At 56.9% G+C, this 13,694-nt stretch overlaps 1 protein-coding gene across 3 annotated transcripts in view; it reads right to left on the bottom strand.

Moving 5' to 3' along the window:
- Nucleotides 1-268: 268 nt before the first annotated feature.
- PPP1R13B (protein phosphatase 1 regulatory subunit 13B) overlaps nt 269-13,694 on the bottom strand; it is a 75,478-nt gene continuing 62,052 nt past the window's right edge. For 2 of the 3 annotated variants that reach the window (XM_033850553.2, XM_033850555.2), the window contains exons 9-18: nt 10,891-11,071; nt 9,331-9,435; nt 7,205-7,374; nt 6,342-6,843; nt 4,492-5,216; nt 3,802-3,939; nt 3,598-3,731; nt 2,824-2,990; nt 1,896-2,095; nt 269-1,321 (exon numbers count right to left, since the gene is read on the bottom strand). In XM_033850553.2, coding sequence (XP_033706444.1) covers nt 1,280-1,321; nt 1,896-2,095; nt 2,824-2,990; nt 3,598-3,731; nt 3,802-3,939; nt 4,492-5,216; nt 6,342-6,843; nt 7,205-7,374; nt 9,331-9,435; nt 10,891-11,071 — 2,364 coding nt within the window. In that variant the 3' untranslated portion in view covers nt 269-1,279. The remainder of the gene's footprint in view (nt 1,322-1,895; nt 2,096-2,823; nt 2,991-3,597; nt 3,732-3,801; nt 3,940-4,491; nt 5,217-6,341; nt 6,844-7,204; nt 7,375-9,330; nt 9,436-10,890; nt 11,072-13,694) is intronic. The other variant, XM_033850554.2, reaches the window with a different exon arrangement.

The following is a 13,694-nucleotide window of genomic DNA, read 5'->3' as shown; positions in this document are numbered from 1 at the left end:
TCAGGCCTCACCTCGCTGTGTCCAGACAACCTGAGCTTCATGCTCAGCTCAGTTCTGGCTCCAGGACACAAGACTCGCTCACAGCCTCCGGGGAGAGACAGCAGTTTACCGTGTGCACGTTTACACGGCATCCGCAGAGACTGCCATGCAGGGTGCTCGCTTCCCATCAGCACACTGTGCACAGTCAGTGCTTAAAGGTAGGTGACTCTACAACAAGGACCTACACGTGTCTGTACGTAAATTACACACAAGACTCACGCATGGAAAATAAGCTCAGGGCCTGGATTTTAATGAGAGAAAAAAACATTTCCAACGTGGTTCTGACAGTTTCGAGTGGTTTAGTCAAAAAATAGTTTTGGTATATAAAAGCCTGTACGTACAGTTGACGCTTCAGGGAAGCGCCTTACTTGCTTCAAGTCTGGAACCAGGCAGGTTATGGTGTCATGGCTGGGACCGGGGAGCTGGGGCCCCTGCCCTCCCACCCCCATAGCTGCCCCCGTGACTTTGCAGGCGTCCCTGCGTCCACCGCCTCCTGGCCCGTGGGCTGCACGTCCACGCTGGGAGGGGTGGGGACCACACCGGGGCAGCACAAGGCTGCAGAGAAGGCAGTGCTGTGCTGAGACTCCTGCCCACGTGTCACTTGATTTTAAGGTCCCTCGCATCCACGGCCTGTCGGTGACCTAGACCGAGGCCTGGAACAGGAAGTGGAGCCCACACACCAGGCACCACTGCTGGACAGAAGTCTCCACACAGGGCCTCGTTTGGTGATGAAGAAACGCATGTGGTGAGGACGAAAAAGGTGCCCGGGTTTCTGTGATTTCTAGTAAACGGGAGGGCAGGGCTCTAGCGAGGGGACGCACCTCACGGCAGCTGCAAGTTTTCATTGTTGGGGCTGGGGTGACACCGGGAATGAGGAACGATGGCCTTGGGGCCCGTGTGTGTGACAGCATTCATCTTCCTTGGCAACCGACCAGGGGTTAATGACAGGGCTTCTTACTGGCAACAGGGACAGTTGTTTAGAAAGCTGGGTATTTATTTGGATTTACAGTAACTGGCAAAAGTCGGTCTTCCTGGAGGCGAATGTCTCTCTCCCAGCTGCGGGCAGACCAGAGAAAGGGCCTCACCTAGAACCTGCCGGGCTTTCACATTGTGGACGCTGTCTGATAAAGGGAGCACCAGTAAAGCCATTTCTAGCTTCAGCTTCCCAGGGAAATGGCAGAATCATCTCTTCAGTGGCTCCTCGTCGCTGGAAAGCCCGTGCGGTGCTCCCAAGGGAAGTTCAGGCCAGTGTTCGCTGTCGGGGTTTGATCCGTGGGTACAACTGGGAAGCAAGGGACAGGAGTTAGGACAAGGGGACGACCCACTGGGCAGGAACCCCTTCCAGAGGCCAGGCTGCCCTCAGAAGTCCGCACACCAGCTCCTTCAGGCCGAAGTTCAGCTTGTCACCCTCCTACGGAGAACTTCCAACTCCCAGGATACCCCATTCCTCTTCCTCTCAGGGCACTCGACACTGACACTGTCTGTAAGGCCCCTAAAGGTGCCTGGCAGGCCCACGGTGTCCAGTGACTGTGTCACGAAAGCATCTGCCAGCCCCACCGGGCACGGAGCACGAGAGCAAAGGCACGGCCCTGCCAAGGGTCTGAGGAAGCATCAGTGCAACGCAGAGAAGCAGCCTGCAGTCGCCTGTCCCCCACCGCATTACCGACCCCACGAGCAGAGCACTCTGAGCAGCCCCCGTCGGGGGGCTCCGGCAGATGCCCCCCCCACGGTTCCCACGAGGCTTGGAGAAAGGCAGTCTCCCGCCCGCAGGATTGGAGCCCAGGTTACGCCCACGGGCAGGTAGAGGGGACAGCTGGCTCCGGCACGGGGCCCCCGGTGCAGCGCAGAGTGCTTACCCCCAGCAGGGTTTTGGGCACATAGCCCTCCCGGTCCCCAAAGCGAGCCCACCACCAGTCCGTCTCGCTTTCGTCCTTGCGCCTCAGGATGGTGAGGGCATCCCCTTCGTGGAAGGACAGCTCGTCACTGTTCTGGGCCTCGTAAGCCCACAGAGCATACACCACGCCTTTGTTCATCACGCCCAACTTCTCCTGCACCCCTGGGACGGGAGAGCAAACGGTCAGGTCTCCATGGAGGGCGGGCTGCAGAGAGAGCCCCACAGCAGGACCAGAAGGGACACGCTGCTGTCCTTGGGCAGCCCGGCGGGGGCCGCAGTGGAGCGGTCAGAAGCCAGGCCAGCTGCCACCCTCCGCTTAAAGCCAACAGTCCCTTCCACGTCCCAGCAAGAGGACCGTGGCGGAACCTTTGTGTCCAGAAGCAAAGCAGGGTTGTTCTAAAAGGCGTTTCTTAAGGTGAAACTTACAGCCCACACGCAGAACAAACTCCCAAAAGTCGACGACTAAAGAAGCCGCGGGACTTGCTCTTGGACAGTGGGAAGCACTCACCACCAGAGCGACGGAGCCACTGCAACCCAGTGAGCGCACACCCAGGACTCGCCTGCGGGTCCCCAGGAAGGCCGGCCGCCCCCTCCCCCCCCCCCCCCCCCCCGCCCCGCCACAAGGCCTCTGTCCTGGGAGCTGGGCCTGGAGGGCATTGCCTGTTTCATTTGTCACTTTGTCCCCAGGGTCTAAGGTAGGCTGGGCCCACAGGTTCTCCCATCGGGTGTAGCGTGGATGGCCTGTGACTGTTTAGCCCTTGGAAAACCCAGCGCTGCCTAATGGAGAAGGGAGCTTCCCTCCCCCACAGGACAGGATGGGAGACCCACCGTGGGACACCTCAGCCCTCATAGGCCTCTCCCTTGGGGACCCCCGGCCGCCCGCCCCGCACCGTGTAAGAACTGGGAGCACTGGGGGTAGCCTTCCTCCGCCTCTTCGCACTTGTCCGCAGCAGTCTCAACGTCGCTGATGGTGGAGGCAAAGATGGCGGCGCCGCTCTCCACCAGCTGTTTGCAGAGGTGGACGCTGTTGCAGGAAGCAGCGCAGTGCAGCGGCGTCCTGGAGGGACAGAGGAGGTGCTCACGCCCGGCCGGGTCCCAGGCGGCCCCCAGGGCTGTGTGCTCAGTGCCCCGCGAGCTGCTGTGCTGCTGGCTGTGTAGTGGCCTCACTTCTACTAACAGTTTTGGGCCACACACACGTTTCTGAAAAGGGCGGGCGGGGAGTGGACTGAACACCGGCCTGGAAGCTGGGTGTTCACAGTGCAACAGCACGAATGTCCCTCACACCAATGATGTGTCCCTTACAATGGCTGCGACAGTGACGGCTGTGTTGTATCACAATATACAAAAAACAGCTGTTCAAACGCAGCAGTGCAGACTGCTGCCTGAAGCTCACGATGAGACCCACGGGGCACAGGGCCTGCGGCGCAGCGGCCGGCCTGCAAGGCTCCCCTCCACACAGGCTTTCTGGCCGCTTAAAAACGTATGGATCAGCAGAGGCTCAGCCTACAGTCAGCGGTCAGCCACGCGTAGAGCGTGATCATGGCCGAGCCTTTAACAAAACGCCCGCGAGAACGAAGACCAGGAGGATACGCAGGCCTGGGACCAAGTTGCCACCCTCGTCCTCTTCCCTTCTCCCCACCACCCCAGCGCCCCGGGGCCCTCACCAGCCGTCGCTGTCGGCGGCATTCACGTTGACCCCGAAATCCAGCAGGAACTTCACAATCTGGTGGTGCCCGGCACAGACGGCGTTGTGCAGCGGGGTGATGCCCTCGTCGTTGGGCTTGCTGGGGTCCTCCACCTAGGACAAAGGGCGCGTGAGCCCCAGCCCTGCCCGGGGCCACCAGGGCTGCGGCCGCCCGCCCACTCACCTCGTAGATGATCCTCTGCACCAGGTCGAACTCCCCCTCCAGGGAGGCGTCAAGGAGAAGCGCCAGCGGGTTGAAGCGGACCCTCAGCCCGTGCCCCGTCCTCTCCGAGTTGGGCTTCTTCAGGTTGGTCCGTTTGCTCTATCGGGAGGAAGCTTTGGATTTCAGGGTGACCCCATGGAAGCAGGCCCGGGGGGCAGAGGGGAGGGCCGAAAGCCCAAGGCAGAGCTTCTCCCGCAGCCCCGAGTGGTGCCGGGCACCCCGGGGCCAGCCCGCTCTCGGGCCAGCCCAGCCTGGCTCCGGAGGGTGTCTCTGCCTCAGGGGCCGGGCTGCGCCACGGGCACCCGAGAGAGGCAGCAAGTGGGGGGGGGGGGTCACAGCCGAGCCCAACTGCTTCCGCCCTGCCAGCCGTGAGGGGCTCCCACCTGCCTCTGCTCCTGCAGCACTGCCCTCCCTCCAGGGCTCTGTCTAGAAGGTTCTCCTTCCCCTTGCTGCCTGCCCTTCTGATCCCCACATGGCTGCCCTTCCTCAGGGCCGCCTCGGGCCCCCAGGCTGGCTCTCTGGTAAGAGGCCACCGCCCCTCGTGCCCCGGATGAGCCCCACTGCTCCCAGCAGCCCCGACGCAGGCACGCCCTCCACAGGCACTGGCTGGGTGACTAGGGAGCCATGGCCCCGGTCCGGGGTGGCACCCACCGTAGGGGCCGCCGGCGGGGGCGCGGCGGGGGGAAGCGATGGGGGGAGCGGCGGCTCAGTGGGCGGGGCCGCGGCCACGTTGTTGTTGTCGTCCTCGGCAGGCTCAGCCGTTTGGTGGGTGTTCAGGGGACAGATGGGCCCCTCTGGTTCGGGGGAAGGGAGCCGGTTGTCATTGGCATCCGAGGTGGGGGCAGGCTCGGCCGGGAGCGGGGCCGTGGGCAGGGTGGGGCCGGCCTCGCCCAGGTTCCCGTTGGCAGCAGTGTTGCCATTGTCCACGTCGGCTAAGGAGCCCAGGAAGTCCCGCGAGGGGCTGGGCTGGTAGAAGGGGGTGCCCTCCATGCCCCCAGCCAGGGTGTTGAAGCGCTGATACAGCAGCTTCTGGATGTTGGGCCCGCCGGGGCCCTCTGGCTCCGTGATGGAGCCGCGCTTCTTCAGGGGCCGGGGCGCGTTGGCCAGCTTCCTGCGCAGGGCCTCCAGGTCAGCATCGCTCTGGTAGCGCAACGGCGAGTGCACAATGGGCGTGAGCTTGGTGGGGCTGAGCGGCCGCGGCAGGCTCTCCACGGCGGCCCCGTCTCCGGGGGCGGCAGGGCTGTCCTGCTCTGGCTCCTTCTCAGCACTTTCTGAAGGCGGCAGGGGATGCGAGGCGCTTGTGGCCAGCGACCCATGAAGAAACGGTAGCGGCGACGGGGATGTGGAGCCGGAGGGCAGAACAGGTTTACCGTACACTGGGGAGACACAGAGGACACCCACCTCAGCAGCCTGTGGCGTCTGGGGCCTGCTCACCAGGCACCTTTGACGACACAGAGATGGGCTCCTACAGAGACTGTAATCTGCCACTGAGGATGCTAAGTCCCCATATTAAATCCCAAAGGAAGCTGCTGCTCACAGAACCCCACCAACTCCTTCTGGAAGGTGGAGTGTCTCTAGTTTATCAGTTTTTACAGAACTGGGTCTTTCTCAAATGAAAAAGAACAAAAGGTTGCAAACCTGCCTTCCTGCCCTAAACAGGTGTTCACTGTTTCCTGGCCAAGAAGAACCCACGTGACCTGGGACCAAACCAAATGATGTAAAACGCAGGCCACCCCAGAAAGGAAGGCTCATCCGGTGGCCCCGGCAAGCCTTTCCCCCGTGGGCCAGGGCCTGCCACAGGCCAGTGCTGGTGTATCCACCTGGGAGATCCCTGGGCACAGGGTGGCCTGGCCTGCCTAGGGATTCTCAAACTAGATTCTAGAAATGTTCTGCAGCCACGCCCAAGAACGTCTGAAGAGGCCCCAGCCCAGCCCAGATGCCCAGGATCCTGCCGCACAGGGAGGAATCACTGTCAGCCTCCGTATGTGGGGAACTGGGCTCTGTGCTCACACCTGCCTCCCCAGGAGGCCCGGCGCTGATGTTCCCGCACCCAAACCAGGGCTTTTCTCCCCTGTGGGCTCTGGGAAAGGATCCCAAAGCAGCAAAACCGTCCCCCCTCGCATCACCCCCTAGGGGCCTGGCTCAGCTACTGCTAGGAGGCCAGGGGGATCAGATCCAGGCAGAGCTCCCACTACGATAGGTCCTGTACGAGTTACTACGAAGCAGGAGGAAAAGAGGAAATTCCAAAGTGCCAGCCTTCCGAGACCTGGATTTCCTGAGAAATGTGGGCAGGCGGGTGCTCAGACAGGAAGTCAGAGAGCGGTGGTCCACCTGCAGAACTGCTCCATGCATGTCATCTTTTACCCCCACCTCACACAGATACCCAAGGCCGCACTTTATGTAAGCATCAAGTTTAATCCTAAACAGCACGTGGCCCAGAAGTAAGGTTCTCAAGTATGACTTCCTCACCCCGAGAGATGGCGAGTGCAAACCCACCGTACCTGCTTTAACCGACTTATTTAAGGTGCTGTGCGCCGCTGGCTGGTACTTCTTAGGTGGCGTGGCTTGCTGGAGGTACATGGAGTATATGGAACTTGAATTCACTGTCTGTGGTCCTTTCCTGGGGGATTGTGGCCTTGACCCTTTATCAGCCAGAAAGGGCCTAATGGCCACAGTCAGTGGGAGTTCAGGTTTGCCGTCGCCAGCTGGAAAGGCAGGCAGCCCCGCCGGTGGGTACGTGGGACTTGGTGGCACAGAAATCCTCTGCTGAATCTGCTGGGAGGACCCTGGCTGGTGGGGGCCAGCCGCAGGGGGCAGCGGTGCAGGTTTCTGCCGACTGGGCAGGCCTGCGCTGGGCCTGGGCAAGCTGCCCTCCTTCCTCCTCTCCAGGGAGTTTGTCGAGCCTGGGCCCGCGGGCGCAGGGCTTGGGTACGTCCCATAGCTTGGGGGCAGCTGCTTGCCGACACCAGGGATGGGAGGTGGCACTTTACCAATCTCGATGCCCTAAATTTAGGTGTTAAAAAGAAAGACAAAGTCATCCTTTGAAAAGTCAAGCACGTTTCCATCCACGGTCACAAGAGCACAAAGCAGGACTTGTAATCCTTCAAACAGGCTTGTGACCAGGCACGGGGCACGCCGTGGGGGTGAACAGCAGGGTGAACGACCCTGACCAAAGGCCTCACACCTGTACCCCACTCTCGTGCTCAGGGTCCATGAACTCCTTCAGACTTGGGTATGATTTGGACACCAACAGGATTAATTTGCCTCGTGACACCTCCTACCACTTAGATAAAGACGAAGGCTAAATAAGGATGTAGTCAGTCAGGAGCTTGTTTGTGTTTTGTGACAAAGACAAACGGCCTACCAGCTTCTCCGGGGCTCCCAAGGCTGACAAGGGCGTAGGCTGGCTCGAGACGGCCCCCTGCTTGAGCGGCCCCTCCACGTTCGGGTCCTTCCAGTCCACACTGGCGATCTGCGTCGGTTTCACCAAAGAGCTAGAATTTTGTTTTAATGTTGGCCAGTTTCCATCATTGGCTTGAAAAGAACACAGAATTTAAGTAAAATTTTTCTTGAAATTAGTTGAACCAACATAATAACAACCCCCTGCCAGAAGCAAAAATCACCTTCTGGAACGTCACGCTCTGACGGAGCTCCATGACCAGGAGGTGCCCCCCACACACACACCGGCTGCTGCGCGGCAGGACGACCAAGGTCGGCCTCTGCCGGCACCGCCTCACCAGTGCCCACGTGCGGTCACGTGTGCAGAGACTCCATGACCAAGCACAGGGCTGCTCCAGCCCGGGAGAGGGGCCAGAGGATTGCAGAAACATTCTTAGCGCCCACTGAAATACAGGTCAAAGCCATTACATCGACACCAATGAATAACATAAGCGTCGGCACTTGGTGTTCAAACACTATTTACAAATACAGACAGCAATATAAAAAAAGACAAAATCTTTTAACTTCATAACAGGTTTGACCTGTACTGCTTCTAGTATTAAAAGAAAGATTTGACTTTAATCTGTTAGAAATTTCCACCCTCTTAAAATAATTCATGATCACAGGAGGACAGTACAAGCTCCCAGTGATTGGAGTAGCAGGCTATTATTCTGTTGCAGTGATTAGAAAGCCAGTCAACCCAGCATTTTCAGGACAGCCACTGAAAAGGTATGTTTTTTAACATAGCATCTTCCAAACTGAGAAAGGGTGCAGAAGCATTCCCTGGTAACACAGGCCCACTCACAGTGAGCCCACAGGGTTAGATCTCAGCCCGCCTCAGGCCCCTGCTTCTCTCCGCAGCGGTACAGGGCTGGACCGGAGTGGGAACCCTCCCAGCCATCAGCCGTATGGGAGGGAAAGCAGCCAGGGGCACTGTTCTGGGCCCTCCTGTAAGAGAAGCACACCCTCGCCTCTCCTCCCGTCTGCCAGCACGGGCAGGTGGGGCAACAGCAGAGCAGCAGGGAAATCACCCTCCCTTACAGCAATTGTGCTTGAGCCCAAACGTGCGACTCACAAAACAGGAAGAGCAAACTCTCAAATCCACTCTGCACACAGCCATACAAGGCAGCGCCAGCGCAGTGAGGATGAGAGGGCCTTTGAGTGCCCGAGCAGCGACAGCTCCTAAGTCAATCTATCTCTGGCAGCAGCACGGCCAGCCCATGTGTCCACTGCTCCTCCGGCTCAGTTCCTCCATGGCTGGAAACCACTGCAGGCTCCAGGCCGCTGCTAGGGCCCTGGTGAGGCATTCCCAGGCCTTAGTCCAAACCATCGCTTTGCTCTGTGTGGCCCATCAGCCTCTTCCGGGCCAGAAGTGTGTGTGCTTTCACACCCCCTTGGTCGTATCAGACCGGGGGGTGTGTGGGCCAGAGATGCACAGGTTCACCAAGGATGCACCAAGGTGCAAACTCCGGGCTGAGGGGAAGATGGACAGAGCCTGCTGCTGACTCAGGAGGGAGGATGGGGCTGGCCGTGGGGGCTGGAGTCCCTGACCTCTCTCAGGATCACATAAAATGCGGCCCCCAGCTGCTCCTCAGATCCCACAGCCATGGCAGAGTTCGCAGAGATCAGGCACAAAGGGACTGGACAGGGACTAGGAATTTTCTTTCTTCAGGATGAGGCAGGAGGTACAGAAGGAAGACCATTTATTATTATTATAAAGGGACAAAATCATCTAAGTATGATGGGAGATTCCTGTACTGAAGATAAAACTAAAACCCTCATAATAAACTCAGAAAATCATCTTAATTTTGTAAAAACAAAACCAAAAAACCCTTGCTGGGCCAGCACCTGTCAGACCCTTCCTGAGGAGGATCTGGTGTTCCGACCCAGCCCAAATCGCACACCGGTTGAAGGTGGGGACCGATCAACATGTACATGGCTTCTGCCTCACGCCTGAATGCGAGGAGCAGGCCTTCGTCAGTTTGGAAGAACAGCCACGGCTGATTCGGCACTGTCACCAGAGCTTCCCACCGGACCTGCCGGCCAACATACGGTTCGCAAACGGGCTTGTGGGGCGCTGTGACGAGCCACAGTCAGGCCCGACGTCGAGGTCTGACACTGCCCACGAGCTGGTCACTCTGGGTTTACCACGGCCATCTGTGTGACACGGGAACCAGAAAGACAGCCGACAGCACAGTTAGTCTCCCCTGGGAGATTTTCTCACCCCGGCTCTACATCTGGGCCGATACTGCCCCCCACCGTGGGGGTGACACAGGTTTCCTGCGCCCACTCACCCCACAGCACAGAGAAGGAGCGAGGCTACTGCCGAACCTCCAGAGGACACGGTCTCCCGGCCCTGCGAGGGGTCTTCTCCCGGCAGCCTCTGTGAGGCGGCCTAGCACACACCCACAGAGAAGAGGGGAAACTCGAGCCATCCTCAGCTCGGGGCAGGTTTGAGATATTTAAGCAGAGAAGGAGCCGGCTGCGCTAATTATCTGCCATCGGCAATAGCTGAATATATACTCCCACCATCGGGTGGTTCAAACTATAAATAACAGCTTATCAAAGAAAGCTGCAATTAGAGTTTCATGCCGACCACGCACTCCACGTGGCTTCTGAGACACAGCCACGAAGAGATCTGAGCCGGGCACGTGGCCCACGAGGACTGGGGACGCCTCCTCCCACCTGGGTCGGAGCAAGCCCCCGGTCCTCCAGCGGGGGCAGCAGTGGTGTTGCTGCTCAGACCAGGTGCCAGGCAAGAGAACTCAAAGCGACCAAATGAAAGACCAGCACAAATCTACCACCAAACCTGGAAAAACGTCCTCAAAACGTAGCCCTGACCCAGTCAGCACTACTGCTGTCAGGCATGTCACCTGTGCTCTGTGATTCCGTGTGTGATGGGCCAGCATGGCAGCCCTGTCATATACAAAGTCTCACTGCCAAGGAGCCCTGGCATCTCATGCATCAGTTTAAAGCACAGCCGTCTTCCTCGGAGCACACAGTGCAGAGTCTCCGTGGAGACCTGGGCCTGCACTCGGCTAGGAAGCTGGGGGCGCCACAGGGGCTCCATGTCCTCGGGACGGCTACGCACCGGCTCGGCGCTGGGGCCCGAGTCCAGTCACACCGCACGATTCAGGGTGGCCAAGAGCCAAAGGGGTGGCTTGTGGACGCTCTGGTGGACAGAGACCATGCTGGGTAGGGAAGGCAGAGCAGCTACAGGCTCTGCTGATGTGGAGGCAGCCCTCTGCCTGGGCCGCAGCGTGAGGACGAGCAGCAGCCCAGGCTACAGTGACGCGTCCCCTGCCGCCAGCGAGCACCCTCACAGGCAAACAAAACCTGTGGCAGGAGAGGCTCAGGTCTTAACTAATTTGTGTTTTGAGAAGCCACACAGTAAGGACACTGAGTCCAAAAAAGAGAACCTGTTCTTGTTTTAGGATCATCATTACTGTGGTGGCACACAGCTCCCCAAATGCTGCCCTAGAGGACAAAGTGCCTTGGAGGACACATCACAGAGGCTGGGTGCAACGTGGGGGTCTTCTCTGAGGCTACTGTCACCCCCACAGTCCCTCTTCCTGCTCACTCTCCCCTCGAAAGAGGACCCAGGCCACTCACCGGATTTGGATCTTCCGTGGGCAGCACTTGAGGCGATAGTGAGAGACTGAGGCTTTATGGGGTCTCCGGGGGCAGGATAGCTGCCAGTGCTGGGAACCTGGATGTAAGGCCCCACCGCAGCGACCCTGCCAGGCGTGCTCAGGGGTGACTGTGGCGACGACGTGCCATTCACACGGCTCAGCTATAAAATGGGAAGAAATCAGAGTCAAGATTATCCTCAGTTAAGTTCTTTTAACTGTAAGCCTAGTATGACCGACTGCTCAGATTTGAGCCAATCACTCAACAGTTCATACGTAGGAAGCTCCATGACCCTAGAAGATCAGTACCTAGAAAGGGCAAGACTTCAAAAAAGGGCCTGAGCCCACAGTCCCACATGAGTGATGCTCTGTGATAACACCTACCTGTTTGTGAGTTATAAAACCAGGAGCCGAGTGTGTAACAGAGCAACCCCTCAGGACCCCTCTGTGTACATAACCCTGTCACCTGGGGATGCACTCCCTTCCCTGGGTGGGCACAGAGGCATCGTCAAGCCTGGGCTCTGAGCCTGGCTTCAAATCCTGCTCTGCCACTTACTCGCTGGGCTGCCTTGGGCAAGTGATGGAACATCTCTGAGCCTCTGTGCCCATGTCCGAAAATTCGGGATAAGCGTTGTTGTAAGGACTGAATGAGCCACGCAGGACAAAGTAATAGGGTCTGGAACCAGGTGAGACTCTGACCAGTTCCCTAAAGGCAGCTCTGCTGTTCTCAGCAAGGACACCGGGCCACAGCCAATGACACTGGTCACGTGACACTGCCCAACAAAAAAAGCCTGCAAAACAGGGATCTGACTAGAGAAACACTGACCCTTAGAGTTCCCCAGACAGGCTCTGAGAGAGCCATACCCATCCTACAACTGTTTGCAAAATTCTGCATGCATGAGCATGTGTCATTTTGGAGAAAGCGTTGATGATTTTGACAATTGTTCAAAGGTGCCTAAAACCTTTGGGTTGGAGACACATCTCTGCAGAAGCACCAACTTCTTCAGGGAGATCCCTTGAAGTATCAGATGGAATAAGAAGTAATATTTATGTAGCCATCTGTGACGGTTAATTTTACCTATCAACTTGGCTAGGCTGTGATACCCAGATATTTGGTCAAACATGTCTAGATGTTGCTGTAACGGTATTTTTAACATTTAAATCAACAGACTTTGAGTAAAGCAGATTGCCCTCCATAATGTGGGTGGGCTGCATCCAATCAGTTGAAGGGCTTACAGAGAAAGACTGAGGTCCTCAGAGGAAGAGGAAATTCCACCTCTAGACTGCCTTCAGACTCACGCTGCAACATCCACAACTCCCTGGGTTTCAGACAACTCCCTGGGTTTCAGGCTGCCAGCCAGCCCTGCAGATTTGGGGTGTGCCTGCCTCCACAACCACATGAGGCAGTTCCTTACAGTCAGTCGACTGATCAGTCTCTACACACAGGTACACACAGAACTGATTCTGTTCTCCGGAGACCCCTGACCCACCACTAAGACTGTAATGTAAGCAAGCATGGAGCAGGGGCACACGTCCTCTCCCATGCTCTGTGTGTTGTTAATTGAGAGAACAAGGAAATCATTATCTGAAATCATGGCATCATACAGATCAACCATTGACCTTTAAGCACTCTGGTTAAAAAAAAAAAAAGTGTGGATTTGTAAATAAGAGACTTTTCACCTGAGACCACTGATCACGATGCCCACAGAAGTGGCAGTACCCTTCTGCCTCTCGTGTCCTCCTAACCCATCCCACCAGGCGAAGCTGCTGAAGCCTGCACCTCGCCTCCTGAGAGCTACCTTCAGAGCAGCAGGAGCTGACAAGAGGACACCTGTCAACGTGAAAGCACTGGTTTTGGAGTGTGGAGAGAGGAACTCTGGGAGCACTGTCCCAGCTACCTGGCTGCCTGCTCCATTTCCACTCCTGAGGGCAAAGTGCCAATCAGCTCTCCACTCAGGCACTGCTCCCCTCAAACACTGAGCACCACTGGTGGAACGAAAGGTCAAGTGCTACATCCAGCCAGAGACACCACACACAGCAGTCCCTTATCCTCCCACGAACTCCCAGCGATGCATACGCTCATGAAGCACTGACAGCAACAGCAAGACTCAGGGGCACCCTGCCTAACAACAGGGCTGGGTAACGTGACCACAGGCCCTGGAACATGGAATTTTACACAGAAGTTACAAAAGGAATGAGGTAATAATGACCTGGAAAGATACCCATATTGCAGTTCCAAAAAAAAAAAAAAAAAGACTAGGTACAGAACAGTGTGAATGATATAATTCCTACAATTCCATTTTCAATTAAAAATTGAATACCTTTCTCTCTATATTAAGCAAAAGACTGGAACCGTTAATAACTATCATCCCTGGAGAATGAGAAGGATGGAAGGGACTTCCACATTTTCCTTTAAATATTTCTGCACTGTTTTAACTTTCTTCCAATGAGTATTTACTACCTTTGAAATTCAAAATACCAAATAAAGATTTTTAAAAAGCAATAACTCCTTATATAGCACTTTTCTCAAGAGTTTACAAAGTCTTTCCACATGGGTTATTTCTCAGAATCCTTATAGCAATTCTCAGTTCACAGCAAGGACACAAGGCTACACAAGGTCAAGGAATTTATGCACATGGCGCAGCTTAAAATGGTTGCTGCAACTCCAGCGCCAAAGCTGCCCCCCAGTGCAAAGGAGACAGAGCTGCCTGGGGAGAATGAATGGTGAGGAGCTGCGCACCGGGCGGTTTTGATCCATACATACACCAGGAAACAACTGTGTCTTTG

The sequence above is a fragment of the Tursiops truncatus genome, chromosome 2, assembly GCF_011762595.2.
Source record: "Tursiops truncatus isolate mTurTru1 chromosome 2, mTurTru1.mat.Y, whole genome shotgun sequence".
Classification (NCBI taxonomy): domain Eukaryota; kingdom Metazoa; phylum Chordata; class Mammalia; order Artiodactyla; family Delphinidae; genus Tursiops; species Tursiops truncatus.
Note: the sequence above shows the minus strand (reverse complement) of the source record. Positions and strands in the feature narration are given on the sequence as shown.